Here is a 25217-nt window from a genome sequence, read left to right on the forward strand (position 1 = left end):
ATCGAATTTCCATGAAAATTCGTACTTTAGTGAATTCAAACTTGTTTTTCTCAAAATCTGTTCATGCTAGAATAAATCTTTCGCCATATTTGAATTCAGGAGACCTTTTTCTAAAAATGCAAAGTTGAAAAATGGAAAAACAAAATAGAAACCTACTGTGAGAGACTGAGAAAATCGAATTTCCATGAAAATTCGTACTTTAGTGAATTCAAACTTGTTTTTCTCAAAATCTGTTTATGCTAGAATAAATCTTTCGCCATATTTGAATTCAGGAGACCTTTTTCTAGAAATGCAAAGTTGAAAAATGGAAAAACAAAATAGAAACCTACTGTGAGAGACTGAGAAAATCGAATTTCCATGAAAATTCGTACTTTAGTGAATTCAAACTTGTTTTTCTCAAAATCTGTTCATGCTGGAATAAATCTTTCGCCATATTTGAATTCAGGAGACCTTTTTCTAAAAATGTAAAGTTGAAAAATGGAAAAACAAAATAGAAACTTACTGTGAGAGACTGAGAAAATCGAATTTCCATGAAAATTCGTACTTTAGTGAATTCAAACTTGTTTTTCTCAAAATCTGTTCATGCTAGAATAAATCTTTCGCCATATTTGAATTCAGGAGACCTTTTTCTAAAAATGCAAAGTTGAAAAATGGAAAAACAAAATAGAAACCTACTGTGAGAGACTGAGAAAATCGAATTTCCATGAAAATTCGTACTTTAGTGAATTCAAACTTGTTTTTCTCAAAATCTGTATATGCTAGAATGAATCTTTTAACATATTTGGACTTAGAAGACCTAATTCTAAAAATGTAGAGTAGAAAACTTGAAGGACACAGCTACAATCTCCCTCAGTAGAACATCTTTTTTGACTTTCTATGAAAATACGTAGTTATGTGATTTTGCACTGAAATAATTTGGTCACTTCAAAATTTACTTTTGTTAATCGTATTTCATCTACTCGACATGATTTGATGCAAAGGACATTTGATACGTATGATAAATCCATGCGTTTGTTCAATCAGTAGGAAAAAATAAAAAAAGGCACAGACATATTTGGGTCTCACATAAACTGGGAGGGGTTCAGAGGGGTGGCACCCTTACTAAAACTTAGAGCAACTATTCCCCTTGAATAATATTCCGAGTTTACTCAAATCGGCCGCAGCATCGCTGAGAACGACCATTTTCTAAAAAAAAGTTCCGTCCCGGGTCTTTACGGGTTAATAGCTTTCTTTTCTAGCACACAAATGTTACTTTAACAGCTGCCGCCAAGAAGACAGACAGTAAGGGAAGTAGGTCACAGCAACATGCCGAGTGATGGATAATTCGAGTTTTCCATCCATCCACAATGCGAGCAAGGAAAATTTCACAATTTCCGATTGTGATAGATTCCTTTAAAATCTATAGTCACCTGCCAGTTGTAGGAAATCATATGGAAATAATACACTGATTTTAGAATTGGTTTGTTCCCGCATGAACGTGTAACTAAGACAATCACTTTGACGATGTTATTGCTATTATTATTGCAGGTCAAATGTAAATCATCGCTTCAGTTGTTTGTCATTCACCATTTTTACAGCATGTACAAGTAATTGGAGCACATTTTCCATCAGCATCACCATGCTATTTGCATGCAGTAGTACTTGTACCTTTTTACTATGATCCACTCCCATCGATAGATCGATCACGAGCGCATTGACGGAGTGGTGAATAACAGTTTAGGTACCGATTGTCGTGTTTATCTTCGTAAAAATAGCGTGATGCTAAACAGTGCATTTTTCTGCAAGCAAAGGTTCGTGACTAGATTTTAATACTGTTGCTGGTTGCACTTCAATCAAGCTTGTCCGATATGGCTGGGATGCAGACGAAGGCAATCTAATGTTGCTACCGCCCTGGCCGCCACGCCGCGTGATTGCTATTTTTGGGTTGGGAGTTTCGAATAATTTCGATTGCTTTTTACGGTGAAATCGAAAGTAATGAAATGAGCTGCGAATGCAACAAGCATCCAAAAATAGACATGTTTTCGATTGTTGTCTCGAGCGGTCCTACAAGGCGCTAGTCAACAGCTTGTTTCCAACTGGCTCGAAAAGTATTCTTATGCATGACGGGAAACATATAAAATACGATGTAGAACGGGAGCATTGACATAGTGAGGATATTTCAATTGTGTTAGAATAAATGGAAAATCAATTGTGATTTTTCTTTGATTGCATGAGCTCAATGTTTTTTTCTCCACAGCTACATTTTAGTACACATTGCACAGCCTGCATCGAAAATGACACCGCATAGAATAAAACATAGGAAAAACAATCTAACTATCATACTGCACCAACCATGCGAACTCCTTACTAAAATAAACTTCCTTTTTTTTACTTCTAGGCGCAAACTAAACGGGTACTCCAGCTTCGATTTTTTTATTATGCCTATATCGGACAAACACCGACCAAATCATCCGTTGAAGTAAGAAGCGTTTCTCTATGTGCTTGCTCAGTGTGCTCTAACGCTATTATAATCTCTTTGTCCTTGCAGTGCCAAAAAGTCAACCCCAGCAACACCAAATCCGTGGGTGGCGGGTGGCCCACCCGGCGGAAAGGACGCCGTCCTGGTGTTCCGAACGAGTGCACTTTCGCCGGTCAATAGCAGTAGCGATGATCTTGGGCTGCCCACGCCTACCGCTTCCTCGGGTGTTGCCACTGCCAGCTCTTCCGACACTCTAGGCGCCTCTGGCTCCTCGGCGGGCTCCACCAAAGAACCTACCGCAACCACTAGTAATAAGATAGCCAACAATTTGAAAATACTCGCGACACTGCCGAAAAATTTCAACGTTCAACGAAAATCCAATAGTATTAGCAGCAGCACTACTACTAGCACTAGTAACGAAGATGATGACGACGATGACGATGAAGAGGACGAGGAGGAAGATGACGATAATGATGACAACGAGCAGGACGCTGAGGGAGATACAGACGAAGAAGATGATGACGAAGCGGCCACCTCGCAGGACGAGGCTAGTCCTTCGGCGACAGCTGAAGCGAGCGGTAAATCGAAAAAACGACAGCTAGAATCATCGTCCTCGTCTAGCTCGTTAAGCAATGATTCAATGGCTAGCAGAGGCGACGGTGACGATATCGAGGTGGAGTTGCCCACCTCCAAGTCGGAACCGGTGCTTGCTGCGGTGGATAAAAAAATATCCCGCAAGAGCCAGGAGAACAAGGAAAACCAAAACGTAGACAAAACGGAAATGCCTGCCGCCCAGCTTAACATTTACTATAAATTCGTGAATACGGAAACGAGACTGCTGCGGAAGATACTGAATGCGCACGGTATGGCGGAAAGTGGATCGGATTCGTCCGATTTCAACCTACTGTGGACCGGTATACACTTGAAGCCGGATATTTTGCGCAACTTGGCACCGTACCAGCGGGTGAATCATTTTCCTAGGTAGGTGAATATTCATTAGGGTGGGGCACAGTGATCGATTTTACAGAACCAAGTTTTTTGGTTCCATTAAGAGCCCCAAACAAACCTAAGTTTACGCTAGTTTAAGCGATGCGCTAAGCGGAGACAAAGCCAATCGATTTCCGATAAATTTAGGATAACTTAGGGCCCCAAATGGAACAAAAAAAAAAAACTTGATTCTGGCTTTGTGCTATCAAGCTTCATTTATTCCATATAATGATACTCCATTTTAATACATATATGTGAAATTTTTCATAGTACAATAATAAAATGTTTAATATATTTCTGATGATTGTGATTTAGGAGGCATGTGTTTTAGATTATGCAGGCTATAGAATAGGTTTTGAATATCTGATGATTTTCTTTTTCGCTTTTCTAGGTATAGTCTCTAGTTGATAGTTTTTATTGATTGAAGTTAACATTTTTCTGGTTCACTGCTGCAGTCCGTATTTCTGTTATTCCTTTTCGATGCAATTTAATTGTTCCATCAACCAATTTTTCAAAGCGGCTGTTGATCATTAATTTTATTCGGCATACACAGGAATCATTTTTACTAACTTGACAATTATGGTTCCTTCTTTCAGATCATACGAGTTGACGCGGAAGGATCGGCTCTACAAAAACATCGAACGAATGCAACATCTGCGCGGTTTGAAGCACTTCGACATAGTGCCGCAATCGTTTCTGCTACCGCAGGACTACAAAGAGCTAATCGTTGCTCACAACAAGTGTCGGGGACCGTGGATCGTGAAACCGGTCGCCTCCAGCCGGGGTCGTGGCATTTTCATCGTCAATTCAGTAAGTGTCGACCTTCTAACGTCCATCGATCTCATGAACTCATCAACTTTTCCTTTATTTTCTCCCGCAGCCTGACCAGATCGCTTCGTACGAGCAAGTTGTAGTCGCCAAGTACATTACCGATCCGCTCTGCATCGACGGTCACAAGTGTGACATTCGACTGTACGTTGCAGTTACCTCGTTCGATCCCCTGATTATCTACCTCTACGAGGAGGGGCTCGTTCGATTGGCAACGGTAAAGTACGATCGAACGGCGGAGAACCTGTGGAATCCATGCATGCATCTGTGTAACTACAGCATTAATAAATACCACACGGATTATATAAAATCGAATAACGCTGGCGATGAAGATGTGGGACACAAATGGACTCTAAGTGCATTACTGAGACATTTGCGAAGCCAAGGCTGCAACACAGAGCAGTTGATGTTGAACATTGAGGACCTAATTATAAAGGCATTTTTTTCCTGCACTCAGCCGATTGTGGCTGCCTGTCGAATGTTTGTACCACATGTAGGAAACTGCTTTGAGCTTTATGGGTTTGATATTCTAATAGACGATACGTTAAAACCGTGGTTACTTGAAATCAATTTGTCACCTTCGCTTGGCTGTGATACTCCTTTGGACACGAAGGTCAAAGCCTGTTTACTAACAGACTTGCTAACAATGGTAGGAATTCCGGCAATCAGCCCTTTGCAGAAAGCATGCTACGACAGTAAAGGCCAGAAAATTAGAAACCTAACAACGCCCTACAGAAGAGTGAACTCAGCCGATTTTGTACATAGTACCGGCACAAGCGGAGCAAAAAAAGATTCCCACACTCAGCAGAACGAACCGTCGACTAAAAAGCTCCAGACAACACTTAGTGCGCTAACGGCGGAAGAGTTAAAAATTGTCCGTTTTGCTCGTTCGCAGTACGAACGGCGAGGTGGGTTTGTAAGAATATTTCCCACTAGTGATAGTATGATGCGTTACGCTGCATTTTTGGATCCCGTTACCGGAGTACCCACGTCGGCAATTACTTCATCTGGCAGTGGCACATACCTGATGGTCATCCCGCACAACTACAATCAAATGTTGCACACGCAGCTTTTTCCACAAGGAAGCGAATCTGAGAACCGTATTATTCATCGAATTCAAAAGTATGAACGTGCGTTGGAAAGCTCACTTCCTATTACGATCGGTCCGAAGCATACGACTCCGAAGTGTGTTGACGAAGCGAAACGGCTCAGACTGCAAATAAGAAAGCTTATAGAAGCTGGTCACGAGATGAGCATTCTGCAGTCCAGGCGCGCTTTTGGTTTGTATCTGGAATACATTTTGAAACGACTATCTTCCGAGCCAAAGCACAGCCATGAGGAGTTGGTAATGAAATTTCTGTATCGCGTTGGGGCACACATGAAAACGCCGTTCTTTTTCCGCAATTTTGGCAACAAAGCACTAGGCAAGGACCGTGGAGCTATGGTTGCAAAGCAGCTGGGTGATTACTTGCATCTATACAACAAGGAAACGGAAGCATTCGTGGACACTTTCGATATGGTAGGAATGGTTCCAATCAAAATGTTTAACGAATTTTTTATGCAAGCCAGTGAAACGGATGTGGAGTCTGTGCTGACGTTGCACACCAATTTCACCCAGACGATGCCGTTCCTGTACACCGGTCTATCGTCCAGCGTTCCACCGGCACCTCCCATTCCGGTGGGGGCGCATGGTTTCCTTAAAGCGCTGCCCTGTATGGCTCCCGGAGGCGCCAATAAAGAGCTGATCCGGTTGGATCCGTACCACAAGATCAGTGAGGTCAGCCGAACCGGCCGCACTGGATTCGGTACGTCTGCCGCCGGACGGGCGGATTTCCGAAGCGACAAAAGTATGCGGCTTTCGCCGATTAAACGAAAACCTCCAGTTGGGAACATGGTCAAGTCGTCCCGTGAACGGGACCAGCGGTCCAATTGGTTGTACTAGAAGTTGGACGCTTGTTGTTGTACGTATATTTTTTTTCCTTCTGAGAGTTTATTTTTCCATGTTGGGCTACTGTGAATAGTGATTCATTGACAAAAAGGTAAATTAAGTTATCGGCGGTTATGCACGAATATATTCCATCCCAGTACTTTGGCTCCATGTTTTATTTATTATTTTATTTATTTATTATCTTGATTTCATAGCAATACTTCAGTTATATCAAAATTACATTATTTCAAAGTCAATCATCTGATGAGACTTCTAAAAACATTGTAGTAGCGATCATTAAATTATTTTCTATTGATATGTTACAGTATGGTGCTATTTTCATACATACATTGCAAACTTGTCCTTTTTCTAATATTCCATACTTTTTACTAGTAGTTGTCGCCCAAAGGTTCCGCTCGCAGATTTCAATCCTAGTCGTATATTGCAACGTATTTGTAGACGAGAACAGAGGGATCTTGTCTGGAACGATCCAACTCAAAGAAGATGTATTAATTCGATAAAGTTGAACACACAAAACAATCGTCATACGCAACTTGAAGCAAACAAGTTTATTGAGAAACATAACTCGATATAATCTTAATAATAAATAGTAAACACAAGAAAAGACACCATATTTAACTGTAAGCCAAAGATTTGGTCGTTACTAAAGCCAAAACAAGCGTGGTTTTTGTAAGAAGACAGTGAAGCTGAATCTAGTCACACAGTAGTGTTGTCAGTTAAATAATTCTTAAAGATAATTGAGCAAGGGCAGGTGACAGATTTAGCAGCTTTAGTTCTTCTATCTCGTCTCGTTCTATTCAATCATTGTGCTTATCGCCATCTCGGGTGGCTTTAATTATTACGCGGCACTTAGCAGAGAAAAATCGCGTAGTTTTAACTATAACAAAGCACGTCAATCCAAAGCATATATTTTTGATAATAACAGTTAAAAATTACTAGCAAACAGAGTGATCGTATTCGTAAAATGCTGCTGTGTATTACACACTCATGGTATGTAAGATTAGCGTGAATAAGAATAAGAAACGGCCTTGAGGTGGCGTAATCCCATTGAAACTGTTGGTTCTAAATTACACAAACGAACATATTAAAAACTAATGATACTTGCTTCTATCTCTAGTGATAGTAAACGCACAGCACAAATTTGCAGTAATTAAACAAACAAGATTTTAAGCACAAAACTAAACGAAAGTTCACTTGAAAAAAAAGGCTTCGTCCAGAAAATTGTTAGAAAATTAAAAAGAAAAGAAACAACGCTTTTATCGTTTGAAAAAAAAAAAATCACAGCACAGCAATGCCATTCAGCAGGTGTCTTCCATATACGCGATATGGACTCCAGCATTCAAGCAGTCGTAAACCGCACGCTTTTTACCTGCTTTTTATCGGAGGAAAAAAAATAATCAAAAGAAATCATATCGATAGCTAATCCGGCCATTTACTCGCGTACACTGAAAAGTTTATACATTAGGGTGGGTCGATTTAAAAATCGCTTAGGCACATATGATTTTCGGATTTTAGGGATCAAAATAAGATACTTTTCTCAAGAAACCATACCTCTAAAATGAATTCTGATGTCCCTTGTACTAACGTGTAGGTACCCAAAAGGTCAAATTTCAAAAAATCCTGTTTTGACCCATTTAGAGTGACCCAATCGAGTCCAAATGTATGACCGACCCCCACTAACTTTGGAGGGCTGACCCACCCATGCTAGTGTTACCCCCCTGGGACCCCCCTAGGGGGGCTCCCATACAAAAATATAAAAAAATATCAAAAAATCACCATTTTTGGCACTTTATATGACAAAAATCAGTGAAATGGCTATTATTTTTCCGCACAAATGAAGTTTCTAGGAAAAAAATTTTTTTTTTGTTTTTGGATTTTTGTTTTCTCTTTAAAAATTTATTCGATCAGAACATAGGAAAGAAACTAAAAAATTTTTGTTTGAAGTCTTTTTTGGTTTCAACACTGGGCAATTTCGCACGGCTCTCTAATGTCGCCTCCATAACAGCCTCTACATTTTCCGATATTACTCGTTTGGAAACGCTAGCTAGCAGTTGAACGTGTTGTTCCGTTCCTTGTATATGTAATGGAATATGCGGATCAGTAAATGGTGAATCATCTTCATTTAAATATGCCATCAATGTTTCATACGGAATGATTCGCGTGAATGGTGGTTCAAATACGTTATTTTTATCAGTCAAATCGATCATTTTCGTGTAATCGAAGCAATGGAAGTTTATATCTGGTTTTTTATATTCTCTAAGTTCCGATGGGTCTTCAACATTGTCTCGATATCGTAAAATTTTCTTGATAGCAGAGTCGTGCACCTCTTTCCTATCATCAAACAACATTGATAGCAAGATATTTTCCGAATGTGCAAAATATGGATTTACATGATTGACAACAGTGCGTAAATTTGGCTCCAGAAATTGTGCCCAAGTAATGTACTTGAAAAACAATACACTACCGTACACGACAGAGCTGTAATACTTGATATTAAAATACATTGGCACATAAACCTTAATTATAAATTCAACCAGAATTCTTAAATTTTTAGGTGGTTTTTTCATTGTCACATATAATCGTAATAATCTAGCGGCCTTGGTGAGCCAGCGGAATGTACAATTTTCCCTGGTTTTATGTTAGCCAGATCCACAGAAACCACGCCATTAGAAATTGCATGTGCCATGTCGTATAAGTACTGCGAATCGGTGGAATATTCGTGCTGTTCTGCAACAGGAGGCATATTTTCCAACGCAATTCTCTGAAAGTCGCTCACCACCTAAAAATATATAATAATTAAATAAATTTATTATGATTTCACCATTCAAAATGTTAGAAAATTATAATAAATGAGTGACAGCAATGACTTACCGGAAGAGCTTCAGAATTTTCAATTTGCTTGCTAATTTTCCCGGTTGTTGATGTTGGTCCAGTGGTGGATGATTTATCCAAAACCCCAAACAAATGTCGAAACGGAAGTTCGTTGAAGTGTAGAAGGCAAACAAACCAATGCAATGGTCTTTTTAGCAGCAATTCGAATCTTCGTATAATTCCACCGTGTGTGCCAGTGTTTGTTGGCTCACCGTCAGTGCATATGCCAATCAATGCATCCAGAGATATGTTTTTATCGTTGAAAAATTCATTCAATTTTGTTGTTTTGTATTCAGCACTTTCCTCTACCAGTCTTGCGTAACCAATCAATCGAGAATTCGGTTCTCTCAAAATAACAAGGTGAGGTTCTTTTACCATCCTACTATGATACTTACCATCAATTTTTTCTCTCGTATAAGTATCATCTTTTCTGCCGTCGAATGAAAACGCTATTAAACTGGAATCATCAAACCTTTTGCGGAGCACTATTCGTCTGCATTTCTCTCTTTCTCTACGAACTTTCGATTAATCCATGATGAGAGGTTCGCCATGCTGATCTTTCATTTCAAAATCTTTGAAAAGACTGGTTGCCAATGCTGACGCTACTCTATCAGACACACCAAATCTGTCACACATCAAGGCAAAGTTAAAACAATCGTATCTTTCTGTGTATTGTGAACTTGTGTTTCTATTCATAACATCTTCATCAACCGTCATCGGTACGTCTACGTATGTTGTATCATCGGGATCTTCGCATGTTGGCATTGTTGGCATTGATGACGATGTCCCTTGCTCTTCAATTTCTATCAGAAATGCATCAATTGTTAGTCTTCTCTGTTTATGTTGATCGTGCATAAACTCTTTGAGGCGTTCTGGAACCAAACCGCAGTTACATTGAGCTGCCGTCAAATCGCATTTACATGCTCCAATATAAAAAATTTCGTTCAGAGTACCGGTAAACACTAAAAGGTCTCTATTCGTCTTCTTAATTTCGGCTTGGTATTTGTCAACCAATCTATTCAATTTAACAGCAACATATTTTTTTGAAATTATTTCCATACCAAGTTTTTCCCAAATTCCAACCAACCTATCTGTTACGTGATTAGAGAATTGTTTATAAGAAACTTTTTTTGTTCTGTTTTTGCACGTTCGCTTAAGTAAAAATAATATCTCAAGATATCCAGATCGGTTGGTAAATTAATATCATTCAAATCAGAAGACACACCAAAAACAGCAACATCATGCTTGGGTATATGACTCATTGGGTTTTCGATAGCTGATGATGTTGTTGCTATTTCATCTTGCGGGTTCATTGTAAACTAAAAAAAATATATTTTGACTTTAACAATTTTCACTTTCACTTTCAGGTTTTTATTTTAGGTGTTGACTCTTTGGCGGACGATGTAGAATGATTTATGTTGACGTTTCTATCCTATACGAAACCTACACTAGTTCTACACAGAGTGAATAGATAGAGTGACGCAGAGAGAAATTCAGTCAAAACAGCAACACGGTTTTTTTATGTATCCACCAAAATATTTTTCTGGCAGCCCCTTTTTGCTTGTCAGAGTGAAAAGATAGTTATTGTATTTAAATTTAAAACAAGTTCGTTTGATAAAGTTTGATAGAGATAGAAAAAATGAAGTGCGTTTTGTGTAATAACAAAAAACAGTGAGGAATGTGAGTTTTTTTCGGTTCCCGAAGAATCCGATTGTGAGGAAACAGTGGATGGATTTTTGTTGCCTCCCAGCAGACTATTTCATTGACGAAAACACCCGACTTTGCAGTGTTCGTTTGGTTTTTCTGGTTTCAGACTCTGCGTCACTCTATTTATTCACTCTGGTTCTACAGTGTGCGTGGGAACAGTGGAAACGGAGCGTCCGTGCGTGGTAGCCGCTGTGGTAGCATACCAGCGGTGCTCGCCTGACTGGTCGAAATAAAAATATTACATATGATGTAACAGAGTGATATACGATTTTATGTTCAAAAGGACGCCAACTGCAAACGCCATCTGCAATGAAAATGGCTCAGAAATATGTGTAATTGTGTATGTATGCGCTGAAGACTCAGGACCGAATCCCATGCGAAACAGGAGAAAACAAAAATCCAAAAACAAAAAAAAAACATTTTTTTCCTAGAAACTTCATTTGTGTGGAAAAATAATAGCCATTTCACTGATTTTTGTCATATAAAGTGCCAAAAATGGTGATTTTTTGATATTTTTTGATATTTTTGTATGGGAGACCCCCTAGGGGGGTCCCAGGGGGGTAACATTAGCATGGGTGGGTCGGCCCTCCAAAGTTAGTGGGGGTCGGTCATACATTTGGACTCGATTGGGGCACTCTAAATGGGTCAAAACAGGATTTTTTGAAAACACGTTAGTACAAGGGACATCAGAATTCATTTTAGAGGTATGGTTTTTTGAGCAAAGTATCTTATTTTGATCCCTAGAATCCGAAAATCATATGTGCCTAAGCGATTTTTTGATCCCCTACAAATCGAACCGCCCTATTATACATATATCGCCTTTGTATTTCCTAACCTCTCTGCAACGTTCGCGTTGAGAACGTATCAAATCAAGCAGAGTTTCAATAATGCATCTACTATCTACTGTTAAATTGATCCAAACCAAGAAAAAAACTAACATACCCAGACACATAGCAAGCCCAATACTCTCGCAATGTTACTAAATTATCGTTCGAACAGGATGTGTTCTCCGTGTACCAATTGAGTACGCTGCAAGGACAGTCAAGTTTAGTACCTACCAATTTGCGTGTGTTTTCCCCCGCACGGGAGAGAAAGTTATACGGTTATGCAAAAATCAAATTCAATAAAACTTACTCTTCGAATTGGTTAGGGTAATTTATTACGGATTCCGGTGATTGTCACAGTCGTTCCAACGCTACTCGACCAAAATTGAAGCTGAGGATGATGGTAACACGTCTTTTAAATTATCCTAAAAGAAATTGAAGATTGGCTAATGATAGACATGTTACAGAACTAATTCGAAAATCACACAGCAAAATTGAAGCTGTCGTTTATTCAGAAAGATTTTTCAAAAGAGAGTTTACCATTCCCCAAACTAACAACCTGTTACCAATCAACCATGCTCAGAAAATAATAACACACTCACAACTTATTCTCATTTTCATAACCGTTGTTTGCCGTTTATCAGGTTAGTTGCCTTTGCCTCATACTGGTTATATTCAATCGTTAAAGATAACACGATCCACGTGCTTATCGTGATTTTACAACGAACTTTCTGTCATTATGTACAAATGGTGCTCTGTTCCAAAAGTATCGATAAGAAAGTTAGGGAAGAGGTTGAACGTGAAAACAGAATCGGTAATCCTAAAATTGGACACCAAAACCTAGAGAGCTTTTGTGCAGAATCTCGGCGCCATTTTTCTAGGCAAATTAACACTAATGATGCTATTTCTGTTGATACGCGTGGCCATGAATGAGACGCACGTCCTATCTTAAGCCTGTATTACACTCTTTGACCAAGCGTCAAATATTTGGCACTTTTTGACAGATAAAAATTTGGTCAAATATGATTGCTTGTCACTCTCCAATTTTAACATGGGGCAAACACGGGAAAACAACAACTATGATGTCAAATAAATTTGACCATTATGTCAGAAGGTCAAAGATTTGACCATTAGACAAAGAGTGTACTACAGGCTCTATAACGGCATGAAAGTTGTTGCTCTCACCTTGATCACTTTTTTTAAATTTATGAAATATTAACTCTTGCGAAAAATCAGTTAACATGATTAAACAACTGGAATAAAAAAAAGTTTGAAGCAAAGTGTGCAACAAAAAACAATTTTCTTTGATTTTTGGCAACAAGGGCACTCGCAATATCCTGATCCTTGCTTCGCTCCTATTAATCGAAAATATTTAAAGCTAATATATTTGCTATCTTTAGAGCAACCAAAGATATCTTGAATTCAGTCATCTTTGGTACAACGAAACCAACGTCTTTCACGGATAAATAATTAATCGAATAAATTAAGACATTGAATGTGTTTCTTATCTTGGCAACTAGTAAACAACTTTTTTCTCGTGCAGCTAAAACTGGTTTTTTTCCAATTGTATTTTTTTTTGTATTTTATCATATCAATTCTCGACTTGAGGGTTACTTTAATTGCGGTTGCGGAGTTGACGAAAGCCAACACGTTCGCATTAATAAGACCTTATGTTCTTTAGCTATCTGGTAAGACGAACTGGAATTACCGAAATACTTAATTCTATGTGTGTTTTCACATGGCGAAATTGTCTCCTATAGGAAACAGCTGGAGTGACGAGCATCGAAATTGCAACGCTGCATTTTGCGCGCTATATGAATCGGGCACCCGCGTTGCAGTACGCTCAGCAAGGCCTGGTAACGAGTATGCTGTAACGTAGGCAAAGGTAGGGTTCTGTTACATACAGCTGATGTAACGGAACTTACCTGCGCGGTTCAATTAATTTAGAATTTGTCTGTTTATGATTTACGGTGCCGCACGAAATAGCTAGTATACGATAGTATCACTAATTAAAGAATTCCTGTAGCTGTAGATGATCATGTAATAGGATATATGTTCTGTTACAAAATACTGACAGGTAATTTACAGTTAATTTATAGTAATTTACAGGTAATTTATAGTTTAAAAAAAAAGTTTGGTGGTCCCCCTGGTTCTGTGGTTAGCGATGTCGGTCGGTTAGCTCTCCCGCACGGTTGTGATATCGGGTTCGATTCCCGATCAGGTCGAAGAACTTTTCGAGCTGGAAATTTTCTCGACTCAGCACTGGGGCACGGTGTATCGTTGTACTTATCCTACAACATGCAAAATGTGCCGAAAACAATATCGATAACGAATTCTCTCAACTAATCTAGCTGATCGAGACCGCATTAGCCCCCAGGCTAGCGTGCGATATTGTTGTTTTTATAGTTTAAAACTATCTTCACGTAACGAGAACATTTCAGGCGTCGTACACAAATTACGTAACGCATGAAAGGGGAGAGGGGGGTTAAATCTGCGTTACTTATTGTTACATAGGTCTGAGGGGGGGGGGAGTAGGGACAGTTACGTAACTACGATGAAGGCTCGAAATTGAATATTTAGAGAGGGGTCAGATTGTTCAGCGTTACGTAATTTGACGGGGGGAGTCATCGAATGTTACTTATCGTTACATAGGGGAGGGGGTCTGAAATCTAGATTTTAGCGTTATTCGTGTACGACACCTTAAAACAAACAACTTTTCTGAAGACATGAATGTTCTTTGTCCTAAAATTATCGAGTACCACTTTTGCTTTCTAAACAATTGCAGTTTTTTATAGTTTTTCAATCGGCGCAAACCAGAAAAAACTTCTTTCATTATAAGAAGCCTGGTATTGTCATGACTAATCAGAGAGAACAAACGAATTCGAGAACGATTCGAAGAAAATCCTTTCTTCTCAGTAACTTTACAACTGTACATAAATCTGTAGCTTTATAACCTCTCGCACTACGATATTAAAGAAATCTGTCGCTCTCACATGCGCGCGGCATTTTTGAATTTTGAACATAGAAAACATTATATTTTTTTTGGTTTTGTCCAATAATTCTGTGTGGGTAAGTACCTACAGAGACGTTTTCCGAGTGGGTTTTCACAACATTCACAACCGTATGAACATCGCTAAAGTAACACAGCGTGTGCAAAATCAACGTTTGTAGTAAAAAAGGGGCTTTTTTCGGATGGTGACAAAAAATAATACAATTGTTGGGGTAGACCTTACGCTTCAGGTTTGCCCAGAAATCCTCGATGGGACGCAACTTGGTGACGTTGGACGCCAACTTGGGTACCACATCAATATTAAGCCGCTCCATCTCCTTCAACGATCGCTTCGAGTAATGGAACGACGCCAGATCCGGCCAAAATACCGCGTCTTCGGATGCAACTTCCGGCAGGCACTTCGAAAGAAGAACGGCGTTGACATCCCCTTCTCGCTGATTGCCAGCCACAGCAGCACCTTCTTGAGGAACTTGGTGTGTGAGATAAACTTCACTTCGGAGCTCACTTCCTTCGTGAAGAAAGTAAAGTACGAAGTGCCCTGCCAGCCGTTGCTACCCAGAGTGAGACAGGTCTCGTCGTACATCACCACTGCCACGTCGCGATTTTCCGGGAAAACCGATATGACACCTTATTCAGGCACTGCCGCTGCCAGTGAACAAGACCAGTGGACGGGACTGCCGCTTCCTGACATGTAAGTCCATGTTCGCCACGTACTTCTTCATTGTGTGGCCGGTTGCACGCCACTTTGCCCTCAGTCTTCCTCTTCAGCATTCTTCGGAGGTTCTTGTCGGTCAGGGCCATTGGCCGTTCGGAACCGGGCTTTCTTTCGATGCTCTGATTGTTGTGCAATGCACAATTGTCCAGGAACCAAATTTTGGGGGAAATTTGGGCCTAGAGCTCTATAGCAATATTTTAGGGGAAAAATTTCTTCTACAAAGTTGTAACATATGATAAAGCGCTTATTGAAAAATTATCAAAAATTAGAGTGACCAACATTTCCGATGCAATCAAGTATCTAACTTTCTTATCTTTGTAGATAGAAGAAAAATTTATTCTACTCTGTAAACTCTGTAACTCTGTAAAACAAAGTTTTTCTCTATCTTTGAAAACAACCGATTTATATTGAAAAAACTCATTTTGCACTCTAACTTTTTTATTCCAAGCTTGATCTCAAAACTGTCTTTGAACGACTTTTAGAGCTTTTCAAGAGAAACAATTTGCAATGCTGACATCGTAAACATCTCAATTTCACTCAAAGTTATTGATATTTTTCATTAAAAAACATGCGTTTTTCATTTGTATGTCATTCTTTTTGGGGCAAACATAAAAAATATCTCTTGGTCTCATTTTGAAGGGCATACTTGACTCTATAAATGGAGGAATTTTTAAAAATATGTTAATTTTTAAATTTGAATAAATTCAATTTAAAAACAAGACAAAAATTTCAATAATTTTATAAATTATGCAAATAAAGCCGTTTTTTATGGTCACCCTATTTCGGAGCTATTTAATTTTTAAAAACTTTCGGAGCTATTTAACTTTTAAAAAACTTTTTAAAATCATAACTTTTGAACCAGTTGATCGATTTTCAATCTTTTTGGATCAAATTGAAGGTAATTATTCCTTGTTATGAGAAAAAATACCAAAAAATAAATCTGGGTGTTTTTATATGCATAATGTATAAAATTATTGGAATTTTTGTCTTGTTTTTAAATTGAATTTACTCAAATTTAAAAAATAACATATTTTCAAAAATTCCTCCATTTATAGAGTCAAGTATGCCCTTCAAAATGAGACCAAGAGATATTTTTTATGTTTGCCCCAAAAAGAATGACATACAAATGAAAAACGCATGGTTTTTGATGAAAAATATCAATAACTTTGAGTAAAATTGAGATGTTTACGATGTCAGCATTGCAAATTGTTTCTCTTGAAAAGCTCTAAAAGTCGTTCAAAGACAGTTTTGAGATCAAACTTGAAATAAAAAAGTAAAAGTGCAAAATGTGTTTTTTCAATATAAATTAGTTGTTTTCAAAGATAGATAAAAACTTTGTTTTACAGAGTTACTTAAAATAAATGGAGCTTTAACATTGTAGAACAAATTTTTCTTCTATCTACAAAGATAAAAAAGTTAGATACTTGATTGCATCGAAAATGTTGGTCACCCTAATTTTTGATAATTTTTCAATAAGCGTTTTATCATATGTAACAACTTTGTAGAAGAAAGTTTTTCTTTAAAATGTTGCTATAGAGCTCTAGACCCAAATTTCCCCCTAAATTTGGTTTCTGGGCCATTGTGCAATGGTGCCAGGATGTTGTAGATGCCGGAACGGGCGTATCCACGAACTGCTGCACGATGTTTGTTTTTGACGCGACGGGGTATCGTTATTTGAACGCACACACTTCTGAACGAAGTAGCTTCACTGTTTTCTTGCATCACTATTAGAGTTCGACTAATAGAGCTGTTAATTTGTGAATAGTTTCGTTAGTGCGTGTGAAGGTAAACTTATAAAAAAGTCGCCAGTTTTTGTCCATTTTTTACCGCAACGCTACTAGTCAGCGTTATCACTGGCAACTGATTGGTGCTGGAATTAATTTTCATTTTCAACATTTTTGGTATCGGGGAACGAACAGTCGCTAGTGTTAGTAACGTGGACCCGAATGCATATGAATAAAACCAGAGTCATAGTTAAATTCAAAATATAAAAATACGTCAAAGCATGAAAAGCGTTATGAACAACACACATTTGTTGTACTGGTTTCAAACTTAATCTTCAGTTACGCTAACTTCCCACAATATAGATGTAATTTCGCACCATCCAGTGTTTGCGTAAGTGTAAAAAAAAAGAAGTGAGCGGATTCGGAATGCATTTTACTTTATAATATCTTTCGAATTTGCATTAAATTTGCCCTAGTTCATTTTTAATTAATTTAATAACTATTTAAACACATAATGTCGGGCTTACTATACTAATAGATTTTCCCAGATGGTATCAAGATACGTCAGTCAAGCCCCGCTTGTGAAAGACTGCTAGTGTCAGTAGGATCACAGCGCAATTGTCCTGTTCACTAACAGTTGGCTGCTAAGTCTATGTAGAATAAACGGAAGGTTGAATTGCGTATCGGAAGGTGGCACCTAAGCTTTAGATGTTTGTCTTATAAGAAACCACAAACCGATTGTGATCGATCATATCTTGGCTATAAGCTTCTCATTTTGCGTCGACCCAAAGGAGAATTTTTACGTTTGAGAAAGAAGGAAATAAGAACGACTAAAATGAATTATGATGAGAACTAGACAATAAAGAAATTTTACTTGAATTATCACATTATTCATCTCTCTGCCGATAGAAAATATGGAGCTAATATTTAAGGGAGTCTTCTCCAGTGGTTTCATCAAAAAAGGTGGTTTTTCTTCTATTTTCAAAGCGTCACAGAGATATAATTTTTCGCATTTATTTAAAAGTAACTTTAGACATTGAAAAAAAACGATAAAATCGAATAATTCTGTTTCTGAAAGCTATGTTCATAACAAGACGTCAAAGACCCGAAACCTTACCAAACCTTACAATAGATGGCGACATAATAAACTATGTCGACTATGCTACCAACCTAGGCGTAATTTTACAGAATAACTTAGAATGGGACAGACAAGTTAATATGCAATGTAGTAAAATCTATGCCGGTCTGCGTCATTTAAAAATAACTGCTAATATGTTGCATGTTGATTTGAAACTGAAAATGTTCAAATCTCTGCTACTTCCACATTTCACTTATGGGTCTGAGCTTATAATCGCTGCTTCTGCACGGGCTTTGGACAGGTTACGTGTGGCACTAAATTGCTGTGTTCGCTGGGTTTTTAACCTCAATAGGTTCGCCCGAGTAACACATCTACAAAACCAACTTCTTGGTTTCTCTTTCGAAAACTTTTTTAAATTCCGTTGTCTTTTAGCTGTATTTAAAATTATTCATGTCGGTCCCGAGTACCTGCGTGACAAACTACAGCCGTTTCGTAGTTCACGTGTTAGGGATTACGTCTTGCCGCACTTTTTTACTTCGCAATACGGTAAAACATTCTTTGTACGCGCAATTGTCTGGTGGAATCAGCTTCCTACTGATGTAAGAAGCATCATTTCTCCTGCTAGATTCCGCCATGCTTATATCGAAAGGTTGGAAGGAAGGAATAAGATTTGTAATAACTTTGAATTGAAATAGTTTAGATAACATTGAATTGAAATAGTTTAGTCAGATTAAAGTGTGAAATTAGATTGTGAAGATTGTGATGAATGTGAATGATTGGATTTTTTTTGCTTAGTGTAGAAATTTATAAGAAGTAATTTTTACTCTACATGCTCAAATAAACAAGTAATAGTAATAGTATTAGTAATTCCCAGACTAAGGAGTCATCCAGATGAAATTGTGAATATCTTTATCGAATAAACATAAAAATTGTCGCATGAATCATACAAACATAACCACAAGTATCATCAACCAAATAAGCATAATACCACACAATATTATCAAAAAATGTTTTTAGACACTGCCCAAAATATATTTTAGACAGCCGGAAGATTATTTTTCATATTTTGGACATCTGCTATTTTTATTATAATTTAAAACCGTAGAGGAGGTCGACCGGAATAATCGTTACAGAGGTGGGTTGGCTTTCTCGGTCTTGAGTAATCAAAACGACTGAATTTTGTTCAACCTGACGTTTTGACTTTTGGTTTAGGCCCTCTTTAATTAAATGTTTTAAGGGCCAACAAATCAGTGAACCATTCATATAATATTGATGTATAAAAAAAATAAAAATTACCTTTACTACGAAACAAGCTCGTGGCCAAGACGTACCACAACAAAGGCCAATGTGCTCCAAATCAAAAGGTTAATATGCCCCTTGCAGTATTCAGCACGCGAAGTGAGGAGCACTTGAAGTCTCAGAAGTAAAATCAAAAGCAATGAAACATACTCCAACTTGTCAAGCAATCTTCAGCTTAGAGCATTCTACTCCAATTTTAATTTTTAGGTGAAAATTTGATGAAAATCAGTGTAACAAATTGAAATATTCATAGTACAGAAGTGTTACATATAAATCAGATCTCTAAATTCAAAATGGCGCCTGCGGTCGATTGCTGGTTACTCGATATCTTTTCAGTTTCGATTAACCATTCTACAGTGGAATACAAGTCAGAAACGAAGCGCCCAATATCAATAAAATCAGCTACGTTACGGAGTTTCGCATTCTTATATTAGATATATACTACAGTTGCGCTGTTGGGTGTCTAATAATTGTTATTTTGGACAAAAAGGGCTAGAGATTATCAGACTATTTTATATTTCTGAGGATCGTAATGTGAGTGTTAATCTAGTTCAACAAATAATATATTTCGCTTGAGAAAGGCTAGATCACACCACTAGGTGGATAGATTTGTGCTTTAAATTTGTTCTTTCGTAGTTTTGATTTTGCTCTCTTTCCGGCTTCCATTTCGGCTTTCTTCTGTACTTCTTGTTTCACAGACCAAAATGGTGTTCGAAATATATTATTTCACGTTTCTTTGAATACATTTATAGGTAAACAAAAATGTGCATTGATTTAATGTGACTGCGGTTAACCAACTAGTACGACGGTGTTGCTTTTCTTTTAAGTCTCTAGCTTTTTGAAGTGAGGTCGGCTTTTCTCTGTTCTACTTGATTACGACTGAAAAATGGAAGTCAAGTGGCAACAATTTTTAATTTATGGCAACAATTTTTCTGTAATTATGAAACATTTCGTCCAGATTACCATACAGGCTTAACAACAACGTTGCTGTCATTCTTTTAAAATACCGGTATGGAAATTATATGCTTTCGTTATCTAACAAAAACTGATAACACACCCAGCCTGTCCATTTTTTTTTTCATACAACAATAAAAAATATAAAATAAATTTTTGTTGAATAACTTGTTATATTTTTGATACTTTTTTGTTTCAAAAAGTTCAAAAACCAATACATACAAAAAAAAATAACTGAGGTGGAACAGTTTTGACTACGAAAGTTGTTCTCAAAAAACTACTACCTAACACAACAGTGCAGATGTTGTGCTTTTGCTCACCCTTCGCCGCTCTCTCGGTCGAAAGCACACAACAAGAAAAAAAAACTATGAATGAAAGCTCTTCTGTCCTTGGCGCGAACACATGATGCGAATCAGCACAAAAAGAGGAAACCAGCATAAACAGTCAAGAACAAGCGCGCACACACAGACACCTTCCGCGGAACCGCTTGAAGCGGTAACGATCCAAACAGAGAGCCGCTTACTAACCAGTGCGGGGAGCAACCATGGCAACACGCCGGCGCGTCGAATTCCCCTCCTGCTTTCGCGGAGAGCAGACAGAGCCAAAGTGATGCCTTTTTTCCATCCAGACCGATCTGGTTTCATGCAGCGAAAAGGCCATCTGGTGAAAGGGATCGCTCTTTGCCATGCTGTAGCCCGTTAGTAATGAGAGAGACCCCATCCTAGATGGAAGTGGCCTGCCACGGCAGCGGAACGTTCGCGCGTGAATCTCGACCAATGGCAGAAAATTTCTTCCTTCCATGGTGGCTGCAGGAGCAGCATCAGCAGCATATTATTAAGTGGTTATAAGCAGCCGTAGCTCAGTGCCTGGTGGACTGGTGCATGAGTAATAAAGTATTCTTTTTAAAGTGCTTTACTTCGACTAAATAGTCAGAGGAAAAAATAAATGCTTAATGAATTGAAGGCAATTTTACGAAATCGCAACCTGTGATAGTGCGTTCCATTCGTTTCCGTCTATTTTGAGTGACATAAATCAAATACAGCTGCAACAAAGTGAAACAAAAAGGAAGCTCGGAAGCCTCTTCAGAAAGTCGTCGTAAGTGTTTTTTCCCTTTCAAGAGGCATCGCAAGTGCAGGAATTAAGGGATAGAAAGGAAAAAAAAAAAAACAGGAAATACACCCTTGACCAGAGCAGCAGTACTTCGCATGGTGACATAATTCTGTGCAGTGTGCAATGAGGGACTTTGTATTTCCGCAGGACTTGTCGTTCGGGAAGACGACGGGAGAGGTCGGAAGCAGTGCACAGGCGAATTTGATTTGCTGATCGATATTTCTTGCTGGAGACAGCACTCGGAGCCGTTGCCGTGCGGTGTAGTGACTAGTGAGGCAATCTAAATTTGAAAAAAAAACTTTCATCATTAGAATTATGGGGCAAGAGGGGAATGATAGAGAGTGACTCCAGAAAGCTTTTCGTGTGTGTTTTCTGCCACTTTCAGTGCTGCATTTTTTATTGTTTGAGCAAAGTTGCCAATATGGCAGAGAGTTCGAATGATCTCGCTTCTTCCCCTCTTTTTTTTTTTGTTCTAGTTCAAAATCAGTTTAGTTTTCTTGATTCTGTTTCCCGGTGTAGTTTTTTGCTGTCAACACACTTAATTTATCTCGGCAAACTTTCCAACAGCTGATCGAGCTCGGCGAAGTTTTTAACAAATGTTAGAAATTTATTTCGACGAACATTCAGCAAATATATCTATTTACCGTAAACCAGCAGGTATTAAATTTCGTTTGCCGAAGTTCTTGCGAATCCTGCCGAAAACTTGTAGAGCATTTCGCTGAATTTATCAGCTGTTGAGTTCTCAGCAATAAAATCCAAGTGTGAAAGGATATATTATGTTATAATGATCATGCATTTCAATGAATCTATGCTTGTTATTGGAAGACTCCGAATAACGTACAAAAAGGCGTGTTTTCATGAAATGCCAAATTTTATAAACCTAATTTTAAAATATCTAGAAAATAGAGTTTAGAAAGTCCGTTTTTGATTTGGAATTCCCATTCGAATCATATTCCATTCCAAAAGTTGAAAACATGTATTTTATAAAAACGATGTCTTTAATTTCTTCAATATGAACGTTTTATCGAAAGTTTGGAAAAATGTTACCACAAATAAGTTTTATGAGAGAATTTAACTCTTTTTGTAATAATTTAAAATTTAGTTTTTATTTTCTATTTTACTAATTTCAAATTCTTAGTAACTTGAAGATGAATGGATTAACCCTCTAGTGCCCAAATTAATTTTTAGACGGACTTCGAAAAAATCACTATAAAGCCTTATAAACATGTTTTAAGTCCTTATTGAAGCTTTTTAGAGGTTTGACTGAAGACCGTATAGAGGCGGCACTGGGACTAGAGGGTTAAGGTAGCTAATTTCGAGATCTTCTAGATTTGATATATCATTCTGAATCTCCTAAAATCATCAGAAAACTAATGACGGTGCTCCCGCAGACCATTATTATGAAAAAATGCACCAAACGATTTGAGTATATCAGTCGATTCGTTACGTCAAAATTTCAAAATCGTCATAGGAAACATTTATGAGTAAGGCTTTTTGATGGTCGTGAAGCATTGAATAACGTCGTAAATCATGAAATGACTTCCAAAACGTTTTCCACACATCCAAAGCATTATATTTCATGATACTTACGAATGGTGGAAATGTTTACAGGGTGCGGCAGAAAAAAATGCGAAAATGTTTGAACGTTATTATTTGTTAAATGTGTGACTCATTTATTAACAGTGTATTTGGTTACGTATGCCAAGTGGTGTATCAGAACATCAGAATTATTTCATTGCAAACTTGTGAAAATGCATTCCATGGAAAGAAGCCGTTTGCTGTACGCCCAAAAGACGGCGAAAAAGGTTTCTAGGGTTGTATGATGTCATTTGGCCACAGTTTATTACATCGAAAAGTTTCTACAGGATTGTCCTAAGAAGTGGAACTCGGCAAGTGGAGGTCTGCTATTTGTATGTACGCTTAACGTTATCCAATTGCTCCGTGCAGAGATTCCTCACTATTCGGTACGTTACATCAGAAAACTTACCAAGGAAGCTAACATTCCTGAAAAATCGATGCGAAAAATCATCATAGTAGACTTCACGCATCCTCCAGAGCTAGTACGAAACACCACCTTATTACGGAGCGGGTAAAGGAGCTACGAGTGACTCTTTCGAAGAGATTGCTTTTTCGTTGAAGAATGTAAAAATAACATTCCTGTTCTCCGACGAAAAGCATTCCAGCATCGATACTGTTTTTTATAGCCACATCGAAGAAATTTGCCGACATTTCGGGAAAAGTGATCTTTCCAAATCGAATGTCCGGCGGGTTCCATGATGTTTCGCTTGGTGGTGTCCAACGGTTTTAAAATGTCGCTTGTTTTTAATGATGCTGGTGTTAATAAATACACTAAGGTCACTTTTTACGCGTATTCTTACGCGGATTCCGGAATTTACGCGGTTTTTTTACGCGGATTCCGGAATTTACGCGGTTTTTTTACGCGGCACGTATCCCCCGCGTAAAAAGCGACTTTAGTGTACCGTAGTTTATTTCGATATTTTAAGGGCCCAGGAACTTCTCTGAGTGACAGCCAACTCACAAATACGTTATTCTACAACAAAATGGAGTACCATGTCCCGGTTAGAATCGGACCCATCGATGGCTGATTGAATCGGCAGTCACTTACGATGCGAGTGAAATGTTGTATCAAGAGGTAATATCCACCAAAAAAAATTTTCTTGTTATTTTTTTTTATTGGCTTAAATCATGCTAAAACTATCCTAGAATCAAAATTTACTTCGCCCAAGTACTGATCTAAACTCAAAATTCGTTTAAATCAATTTTTACCGAACAACTTCTATGATCGTTGATGATCGTTATCGTGTTTCAAATTTGAAGTATAGAGGTCGCTGCATCAAGTTTCGACCGTTGCAGCGTCTCTACAGCACGTGATTACTCACAATTTCCCTTTGTTTAGTCGATCAGCCGTTCTCGTTGTGTACGTTCTTTGTTTGAGTTTTTCTATACTTTGTAACTGTGAGTTATATTTAGGGAGTGGTAAATCGCGATTTCGCGGAAGCCGCAAATTCCGCGAAATCTAGCTTCGACCGCGAAATCCACAAAAACCCGCGAAATGCCGCGAAAATAATAAAAAAAACAGCAACATTCTATGACAATCATGAAACATTTCGATTTGCAACCTACGAAATTCATGAAAACCAGCAACAAGGACAAAGCTTAAGATTAATGGGCTCCTAGATGGCAATGGAAGGTCGTTTTCTACGCAACCAATAACATGAAACAGTACTACAACCGCTCTCTTACAACGTTATTTTGTCAGTCCTGATTGAATTTTGCGATTGGTGACGTGCATAATAGAATTCCTGAGAGTGCAGCCATAAAATCCAAGTTGCAAGATGAATGAGGGCGGTCTACAAGCCAGCATCTTTTTTGAAATAATCGACAGTGAGATTGGTATTAAAATTTTGGCAGAGGTATTCGAATCGCGGACGTTTTCCTGAATTTTCCAGGTTGGCAATTGAATATTTATTGATTTCCGGAAACTCGGTAGATACGGAACGCAGCGTGAGCCAGTATAACATGAATAATACGTGCCTAACGACACCACAATATAACTGAAACTAATTTAACACAGCATGTGCTTTTAGTTAGTACCTAATGCAAAGAAATCATGGATTGTGCGGTTAAATTACCGTACATTAAATTAATTAAAACAGTTGTTTCTTGTTTTTACCAAAGCAAAA

At 38.2% G+C, this 25217-nt stretch overlaps 2 protein-coding genes across 12 annotated transcripts in view; both read left to right on the forward strand.

The window, feature by feature from the left end:
* The window catches only part of LOC129725066 (tubulin polyglutamylase TTLL5), a 73926-nt gene extending 61985 nt beyond the window's left edge, over positions 1 to 11941 (forward strand). For 6 of the 7 annotated variants that reach the window (XM_055680489.1, XM_055680504.1, XM_055680495.1 and 3 more), the window contains 4 exons: positions 2378 to 2458; positions 2528 to 3439; positions 4042 to 4255; positions 4326 to 11941. In XM_055680489.1, the coding sequence (XP_055536464.1) occupies positions 2418 to 2458; positions 2528 to 3439; positions 4042 to 4255; positions 4326 to 6215 (3057 nt within the window). In that variant the 5' untranslated portion in view covers positions 2378 to 2417 and the 3' untranslated portion in view covers positions 6216 to 11941. The remainder of the gene's footprint in view (positions 1 to 2377; positions 2459 to 2527; positions 3440 to 4041; positions 4256 to 4325) is intronic. The other variant, XM_055680479.1, reaches the window with a different exon arrangement.
* Positions 11942 to 21084: 9143 nt separating this feature from the next.
* LOC129731351 (neprilysin-3) overlaps positions 21085 to 25217 on the forward strand; it is a 46379-nt gene continuing 42246 nt past the window's right edge. For 2 of the 5 annotated variants that reach the window (XM_055691257.1, XM_055691265.1), the window contains exon 1: positions 21085 to 21498. The gene's annotated coding sequence lies outside the window, so the exon portion shown is untranslated. Of the gene's footprint in view, positions 21499 to 21660; positions 21784 to 25217 lie in introns of those variants that run through there. The other 3 variants (XM_055691294.1, XM_055691274.1, XM_055691283.1) reach the window with 3 other exon arrangements.

This window comes from Wyeomyia smithii, chromosome 1 (genome assembly GCF_029784165.1).
Source record: "Wyeomyia smithii strain HCP4-BCI-WySm-NY-G18 chromosome 1, ASM2978416v1, whole genome shotgun sequence".
Lineage (NCBI taxonomy): Eukaryota > Metazoa > Arthropoda > Insecta > Diptera > Culicidae > Wyeomyia > Wyeomyia smithii.